Source organism: Nannobrachium achirus (genome assembly GCF_963921795.1).
Source record: "Nannobrachium achirus genome assembly, chromosome: 20".
NCBI classification, from domain to species: domain Eukaryota; kingdom Metazoa; phylum Chordata; class Actinopteri; order Myctophiformes; family Myctophidae; genus Nannobrachium; species Nannobrachium achirus.
The window spans coordinates 1925754-1934879 of record NC_137827.1 but is presented as its reverse complement, the minus strand read 5'-3'; the positions used below and the strand labels follow the sequence as shown (position 1 = coordinate 1934879).

General features: G+C 41.9%; 1 protein-coding gene across 1 annotated transcript in view; it reads left to right on the top strand.

Moving 5' to 3' along the window:
• Positions 1–7837, top strand: part of alkbh1 (alkB homolog 1, histone H2A dioxygenase) — a 19370-nt gene extending 11533 nt beyond the window's left edge. Inside the window, exons 6-7 of the mRNA XM_080750477.1 lie at positions 5961–6103; positions 7331–7837. Of these exons, the coding sequence (XP_080606603.1) occupies positions 5961–6103; positions 7331–7623 (436 nt within the window). The 3' untranslated portion in view covers positions 7624–7837. The remainder of the gene's footprint in view (positions 1–5960; positions 6104–7330) is intronic.
• Positions 7838–9126: the final 1289 nt, after the last annotated feature.

Sequence of the window (9126 nt, the reverse complement as noted above, 5' to 3'; positions counted from 1 at the left end):
TAGGTAGGTAGGTAGGTAGGTAGGTAGATAGATAGATAGATAGATAGATAGATAGATAGATAGATAGATAGATACCTTTGTAGTAAGTGGGCTTTATAAGATATTTGACCAATCTGCAAAGTAAATCGTTACCAAGAAATGTTTTCACCAATGTGTTTCTAAAGGTGTGTAATATGTACTAAAAGGTTGAAATTCAACTCCCGGGGGAAACCTCATAAAAAAAATGATTTGTGTATCCCATTAATTTACTATACAGGAAAAAAATACAAAAAATAAATCTGCTTTAAGTAGCATGTGAGGAGTCAAACTAGGGGTTTTTCATGATGCTGAATCCATTGCAAGCATTTGTTTTGCACGAAAAACATTCCTTGGGCTAAAATCAGACCCACAAAACGATGGTTTAGTGATGAATCATCACTTTTCACCGTTTGGTGGGGGCCATTTGTAGCCCATGGAATGTTTATCGTGCAAAACAAATGCTTGCAATGGATTCAGCATCATGAAAAACCCCTAGTTTGACTCCTCACATGCTACTTAAAGCAGATTTATTTTTTGTATTTTTTTCCTGTACAGTAAAGTTAATGGGACACAAACACAAAAAAATTTTTTATGAGGTTTCCCCCGGGAGTTGAATTTCAACCTTTTAGTACATATTATTACACACCTTTAGAAACACATTGGTGAGGGGGCGCCCGCTGGCCTGGTGGTCAAGGCGCATACCACATACTAGGCTATGATGCCTGCTGGCGTCGCCGGTTCGATTCCCGATCCGGACGACCTTTGCCACATGTCATTCCCCATCTCTCTCCCCATTTCCTGTCAGTCTACTGTCCTATCAAATAAAGGCATAAAAAAGCCCAAAAACAAATCTTAAAAAAAAAAAAAAAAACACATTGGTGAAGATATTTCTTGGTAACGATTTACTTTGCAGATTTTCTTATGTTCCCATTACTATTATTATCCCAAGGGGGAAAATCAGCAGCACAGCAGTATAAGGATATTTACAAAGTTACAGAGAAGTAAGAAAATAATAAAAATGAACAGTGTACAGTATAAGAGCAAGGTACACTAAAGAAAGGGAAGAGAATATATACATAAAGTGTCAAAATAAAATGTCAATGCTCAGAAGTGAAACAGTAGCGGGGCAGTTAAGGAGAACAATACTTCAGTTCTGGAAAGAAGCACCAAAATTTGACAGAGTGTACCTCTTGGGTCATTCTTTAGAAAAATCACATTAGACACTTAATTTTCAAAATGGCCGCCAGTTTTAAAGATGGCCGCCTTTTCGGATATATTTTACAGTAAGCCAGACAGTTTATATCGAATTTTCATAATATTAGAGTTGTTTTGAAGGTTTTAAAACATCCTGAGTTCATTTATTACACTTTTAAAGCAGCCATAATAACCTTTCTGACTTTTGGTTGGGGTCTTTCCTCACCTGGGACCCCCCAGACAGACCCCTGAGCCTATTTAGCTCTGCTCCTGCTCCAGAACAATGTTAAATTAGATCTGAAATATGCCCTGAAATAAAAAAATTACTAGTAACAAATAACAGAGGTCTTCCACGGGGGGTCCGGGACCCCTGGGGGGGTCCTCAGAGCTACTACAGGGCCTGCCAAATCTTTTTTTTTTCTTTTTTTTTTTTTACATTTTAAACTTCGAAGTGTTTTTATGTATCCTGGTTTTATGTATTGTACTGTGATGGTTTATTAGTATTCTCAGTATTATTTATAATGTTTTTGTGTTAAGCAGTTATGGTTGACAGCTGTTACTGGATTGCAATAATGAAGGTATTGCAACTTTTCACAGAACAACATTTCCATTTATTGCACTGCACTCACACTGACAACACACACACACACACACACACACACACACACACACACACACACACACACACACACACACACACACACACACACACACACACACACACACACACACACACACACACACACCTCTTTGTTATTGTCACCCCAAAACCCTCACCTTATCCTCTTATAGAGCCCATGGTCAATTACGCCCAAAGAGATTCACTACAATACAGTAATTTCAGACATGCAGGATATATATTCATCATCATCATCATCATCATCTTCAATGTCCAACCTATTAGTGTTGACACAGTCTCCACCATAGCATAGAGTGAAAGGCAGGTTATTTGAGCAGATGCACAGTCCCTTACAACCTGCTTTGCAGACACATTTGATGAGCTCAAGTACTGCCTTTGGAGCAGGGAGAGCAAGAAACCTGAAACCTGGAATATACCCTCCACTCTCTGAATTCCATCTATTTTCTTTGATTGGTGGAAGCACAGGGCAATTTGTCAGGTATGATTTATCCTGCATTGTGACGGAGTTGGCACGGAGGTAATGTGGTAGCAGTGCAGCACGAGTTGGAGGTAGCATCTCACCCTCCAAGTTCTTTGACAGAAATAGTTCCCATCTGAGTAATCCCAGGGTTGTTGGACCTTTTGAACTGTAAACATGGCATGCAAAATGTTCCGACTGCAATGTTGATGGAAGCTCACCATTTATAAGCTCTTGCCAAGGTCCTTGAAGCGGTTAATGGCTTGGTCATCATCATCATCATCATCATCAAGTAGGCATTGACCCATGTCTTTTTGGTGATTCCAACAAATGTTCTTCCCCAGTCAGCACCTGAAAAACTATGTACGCAAAGGAACCCTTGACATTTGTAACATCCAATAACTTGAACTCACTCGAATATATCAATTTCCTTTTTTTGTACTGGAGGCAAGGACTTGATAAGGAATCGGGGTATCAGCCTCTTCATGTGTTTGCACTTCCTCAAAATCATGTCCCTTGATGAAGGTCTCGTATTATGATGCCTACTTTGTCATACCTGACAAATTGCCCTGAGCTTCCATCAATTGAAAAAATAGATGGAATTCAGAGAGTGGAGGGTATGTTCCAGTCAGGTTTCTTGCCCTCCCTGCTGCAAAGGCAAAGCTCATCAAATGTGTTTGCAAAGCATTGCCTAGCGTTGCCAGCCTCTATCACACTTCGTTTTGGGAAGAGAGTCTGGGATTTCAGGAAGAGCTTTCATTTCTGGGGGGCGGGCTAAAGCCTAGTGACGCGAGCCCCAAACCACGTGCCCCAAGCACACAACCCTGATTGGCCAACCCTTGAAGCTGGTTGAGGAAATAGAATCTCAATGGATCAGTTCCAAACCGTACTACAACACCGCTACCGCCAGGGGGTGTTGTTGTGTTCGTTCTGGTTTATTAACCAGGCAATGCAAAGCAGGTTACAAGGGACGGTGCAGCTGCTCACAATAACCTGTCTTGCACTCTCCTCCCTGCAAATGCTATAGTGGAAACTATCAACACTATTAGGGAGGACATGTATAGTAGTGAATTTCTTTGGGTACAATTGACCGTGAGCTCTTTAAGAGGATAGGGTGTGGGTTTTGGGGTGACGATAACAAAGAGGTGTGTGTGTGTTGTGTTGTCAGTGTGAGTGCAGTGCAATAAATGGACATGTTAGACTGTGCGCCCAAAGTGAGAAGTTGCAATACCTTAATTCTTGCAATCCCTGCAGTAACACCTGTGAACCTGTCTGTCTAACACACAAATGTTATAAATAATACTGAGAATACTAATAAAAACAGTTTCAAATATATTAAAAAAAAAGAAAGAAGAAAAACTTCCCCATCAAGATTCGGCAGGCCCCCTGTAGTAACTCTGAGGACCCCCTAGGGGATCCGGACCCCCTGTGGAAGACCCCTGGGTATTTGCTACTACTCATTTTTGCTTTCAGAGCACAGTTACAACAACTTTAATGCTTCAGTTATGATCTAATTTAACATTGCTCTGGAGCAGGAGCAAAGCGATTACTGAGATAAGCTCAGGGGTCTGTTTGGGGGGTCCCAGGTGAGGAAAGACCCCAACCAAAAGTCAGAAAAGTTATTCTGGCTGCTTTAAAAGTGTAATAAATGAACTCATGATGTTTTAAAACCTACAAAACAACTCTAATATTATGAAAATCGGACATTAACTGGCTGGCGTACTGTTCAGAGGCAGCCATCTTGGAAACATGGCAGCCATTTAGATTTTTCAGTGTCTAACGTGTTTTATCATAGGAACAACCCCTAAGGAGTACCTGTGAAAAGTTTTAGGTTTCTTTCCACTTGTGAAGTATTTTAGTGCAAAAATGCATTTATCTGCCCCGCTACAGCCATACTTAAACAAAATAGCAAAAAGCAATACTTAGAGAACAACTATCAATACAGTTCCAAACAAGTGTCCATAACAGTCACTGCTAGTCAGTGCAACACAAGTATCTCACCATCATGTCAACACAAGCAAAAATATGGTTACATTAGTCCTAGGTTAGGAATAGGAAGGTAGTACTACTGTCATTCAGTTACTGAACAACCAGGGCTGAGATGGGGCTCCACTACTTATGAAGCTGCCTGCACCATTGTCTGCTTTCACACCTCGCTAACAAAACCTGCCGATCGACGCTGAGCATCACAGCTTGAATGAACAGCAATGACGACCTGGTTGATGAATATCAACGCTCCATCCATTGTGTGAGCTGCTATGTAGCCTAGTACTACTGGGTACAAGTTCTGTCTGAACGTCAAAGCAGTCTAAAGAGTGTCTGATGGACTCATGAACTATTTAAATTAAAGAGGTGTCTGCAAGGTATTTTAGTTCATGAGTCCATGACAACACCACAAAGCTTCCCTATTATGCAAGTACATCTAGAATACAATTTGAGATGCTGTTTCAATCTGTGATCGCTCACTAGTGCCACTAGCTAAAAAAATCCTTTAAGGACCTTTAAGACCTTTTCAATACCTCAAAAACAAAAGAAAGCGAAAAGCCCTTTGCTGCATCAAAGTAATCAACAAACGAAACTGGTCAAACATTGGCCAAATTGTCAAATACTATAACGGCTGGGCTACACCAAAAAAACGCATGTGCACACGTGGGCTGTCTGTGCGTGAGTGAAAAGCCCCTGGCTACACCAAAGAGGGAGTATATGTGTGGCAGACCAGGGAGTTTGTGTACAAAACGCATACGCGCGCACAAAATAGAACCGATCCCATTTTTACAGCATTCGTATCCGGGGCTTGCGCTATCCCTGCGCCTGGTGTAGCAGATATCATTGATATACATATATTGGATCTTTCCAAAATACGCAGACGCCCCGCGTGCCTTGGTGTAGCCTGGCCGTAAGAAAGAGGCACACATTGTGAAATTAGATTACTTTGTAGATTGTCTGTTTTCACAACATTTATCTGTGGAACAAAATGTTATCCCTAAACTCCTACTGTACATCCTCAGTGGTTGTCAGGTTACAATTTAATGTAATCATACAATATGATATATTGTCACAGTGATTGTGATTTAGACACGCAACCTGCTGTATGGCAGAGTAACTCAGGCTTTGTGGAGCTGCTTCTAGGGCAGGGGTTCTCAAAGTGGGTGACGGGGCACCCTGGGGTGCCGCGAGATAATTTGATAATATTTGGAATTCATTTGGACACTTGAAAACATATTTAGTATCATTTTAAACTTGATGTACAAAGTTATTTTCAGTCAGTTCAAACCAAAATGGCTGTTATCTCAACGTTTTCCTCGCAACACAATCACTAAAATATCGTCACTGTCGGGCAGAAACCTCGTATCTCCAAGTTTCAAATGTGTACGTCTTTTGGTAAAGCAAAGCCCTGCTTCATCATACAAGACTGTCGCACAAAACTAGTGAAAACAGCCGATCTACAAGCACACACGCGAGGCGTTGTGTGCTTGAAGATCTGCTGTTTTCACTAGTTTAGTACATTTTATAGAACCCCTGCTGTAGGTGAATATATCTGCACATTTTGGGCTGACGATAGAAATATTTTGGCTTATCTTCCAACTCCAGTGTGTGTGATCACCGATCAACCTTGTGTGTTCTCTCTCTCTCTCTTTTGATTGACGGCAGTTTCGGCCAATCGGCTGTGTTCCTGCTGGGCGGGGCTCGCAGGGAGGACCCGCCCACAGCCATGCTGATGCACAGTGGTGACATCATGGTGATGTCAGGAGCGTCCCGCCTCCTGTACCACGCTGTGCCCTGCATCATCACAGGTACTTAAAGCCATGATTCTTTCCCCCCTAAAACATGATGATCAGGTTCTTTTAATTCTGACAAAAACACACACATCTCCAAGTCAGTGTTTTTTAGCGCACAAGAGCTAATCTTTCTACAAAGTCAAACAAACACTCTATAAGTCATTTGCAACTCCAATACTACTTTGTTTTACAGAGAAGATAACAAAAGCCTCCCACCTCGTTCAATACGGAAATACAGAAGGAAGAGGTTTAGGTGTAGCAGGACATTTATACAGGGGATAGGTAGGTAATGTAATGGAAGTTTTTGAAGTTACTATAAGTAAGTTAAACAAATCAGGAAGGTGCAGGACTGCATTGTCAGGAATCAGACTTCATACTTTATTGTAGATCTCATCACAGCAGAGAGAGAGAGACTTGCGTCTCCCTTCAGAGCTTCCCCCATCAGCCCCCAAACACCATGTCCCACACACATTTATACATAGGCAGAAGATGTACAGAAAGGTAACAACAGATGGTCACTCCTTACATGGTCTCTATTCTATAGTTACACACACACACACAGTCGGCATATTTGAAATAGGATTGTGTGAGTCGGCTGTTTGTAAGGGGTTTGTCAGGGAGGAACAGGGAATGATGTCAACCCTGCAGAGGGTTTAAATAGGCTCTATGCATATACATTTAATAAATTAATACCACAATGATTGTTATATGGATTTTTCCACCACAGTAAGTAAGGGATGATGTCTGGCTGCACGGGCGTTATCGAGAAATAAAGGTCCTGACAGGCTGATATCAGCCTGGAGATGGGCGTCCCACACGTCGCCTTGGAAAACAAGGAAGTGTCCCAAATAGAATCCATTTTCTTTAACTTACTGCATCGTTTCTACATTTCTCGCTTCACAAATTTTTAAAAACATTCTTGAGAGGAACGTTTAGTTGTAAATGTCGCTGTGTGTTTGTTTACATGGCTGACATGATGATTTTGACTTTGATTAGACAGCAGTCCGTCATTATACGCCTATAATTCACAGCTGATTTCAGCGATTGACCAATCAGAATCAAGCATTCAACCAAGCTGTGTAATAATGCACTTTCAGTCTACTGTGGCACCGAAGCAGATTCTATCACTCCATAATGACGGCTGAGGCTTACATATACAGTACAGTAGGTCAGGCAGAAGCACTTATTTGTATAATATTTTGTGTAATTATAATTAATACTGTTACACACCTCTGCTACCAGGCTCCTACCCCTCCAGCCAGGGGTCCTCGGCTCCGGACCCCAGGCAAGGAGAGGAAGCTTCCCAGGAGGGAGGCTCTGTGATGGGCTCGCTATCCGAGGAGGAGTGGGAGGTCTGCTGGAGCTTCATGCAGAGATCCAGGGTCAACATGACTGTCAGGCAGGTGCTGGGGCCCGGCCAGGGGCCCCGGGACCTCCAGGGGCCCCAGGGGCCTCCCAGACAGACAGACACACAGAGCAGCAGTGCTGGACAGAAGAGACGGAGGAGTGAGTCCAGTGACACAGCAGATCTGTAAAAGACACAGGGGAGGCAGGGGCTCAGGGGTAGAGTGGCTGTCTTAGAACACAGAGCGTTCCCGGTTCGATCCCAGGCTCCCCCAGAGTTGGTGTTGAAGAGTCCTTGAGCAAGACTCTGAACCCCTAACTGCTCCTGATGAGCAGGTTGGTGAGGTACCATTTAAACACTCTATAATTGGTCAAATATAAATAACGTACTTCACACAGTATTTTTTCACTCAAACTCTACCAAATATCTTTGCCAAAAAATAGCAGATCTACAAGCTCACAACGCGTCTCACTTCTTTTGTCACAATAATCGTGATATGGAATTTTTATATTGTCCCGTCCCTAACAGACACACACACACACACACACACACACACACACACACACACACACACACACACACACACACACACACACACACACACACACACACACACACACACACACACACACACACACACACACACACACACACACACACACACACACACACACACACACACACACACACAGGAAACCATGCAAGGCACTGAGCTGCTCATCAGGAGAGGTTGCTGGTTCAGTGTTTTGCTCAAGGACTCTTCTTACATGAATTGTTGTGAAGAAAATTGTATTTATGTATTTATGAAAAGAACAACATGCACACAATGTGTGCTAATCTGAAACCAGCAGTTGCTGCTGTTCATGGATTACATTTTGGATTGTATTTGTAATGGATTACATTTGGGTATTTTGGAAGTGGCACAAGCTCCTCTCAAAGGTTACTGCTTCTTGTAGTTGCACATCATGACCACTAGAGGGGGCTCTAACCACTGGTAAAATGTTTTCTACACAAACATTATTTATTCAGTGTCTTTAGGCTGGAGCTAAACTGTTTCCTGGACAATAAATGTAAATTAATATTAATAAAGATGATATCATCTGTCAGCGAGTGGTTACAAACTAAGTACTGACAAAACATAAACAACACCTTTTTTAAAACAACTGTCGGTGACTGTTGACGCTTTATTCATGTATAAACTATTTCTGTGTTATGACTGTCATGCACGGCCCATGAAATAAAGTGGTTGACAAAAAGGTTACTAGTATCGTGTCATGTGATACAAATATATCTCTGCTGTCGGGCCGAAACCTCCTAACTCCAAAATGTTCATTTTCTGGAAAATGATCTCAAGTGGAGTTAGGAGGTTTTGACCAAAGGGGTTTTTACTACTTTTCATTGGTTCAATATTATTTTAACCAACACTCAGATGTAAAGGGTGTTCAATAGCCCTGATTTATGACAAAAAATTAAACCTAAAAAATAAAGTTAAGAGATTTTGGCCAGACAGTGACGAATACTGTATATCAGGGGTCTTCAACAGGGGGTCCGTGACCCCTAGGGGGTCCTCAGAGTAACTACAGGGGGTCCTTCAAATCTTTGTGTGATAAAAACTTTTTTCTCCTTTTTTATATTAACCACTTGAACCCTAATGTCCATATTCTGAGAACTTTTAGCCAAAAATAGCAGATCT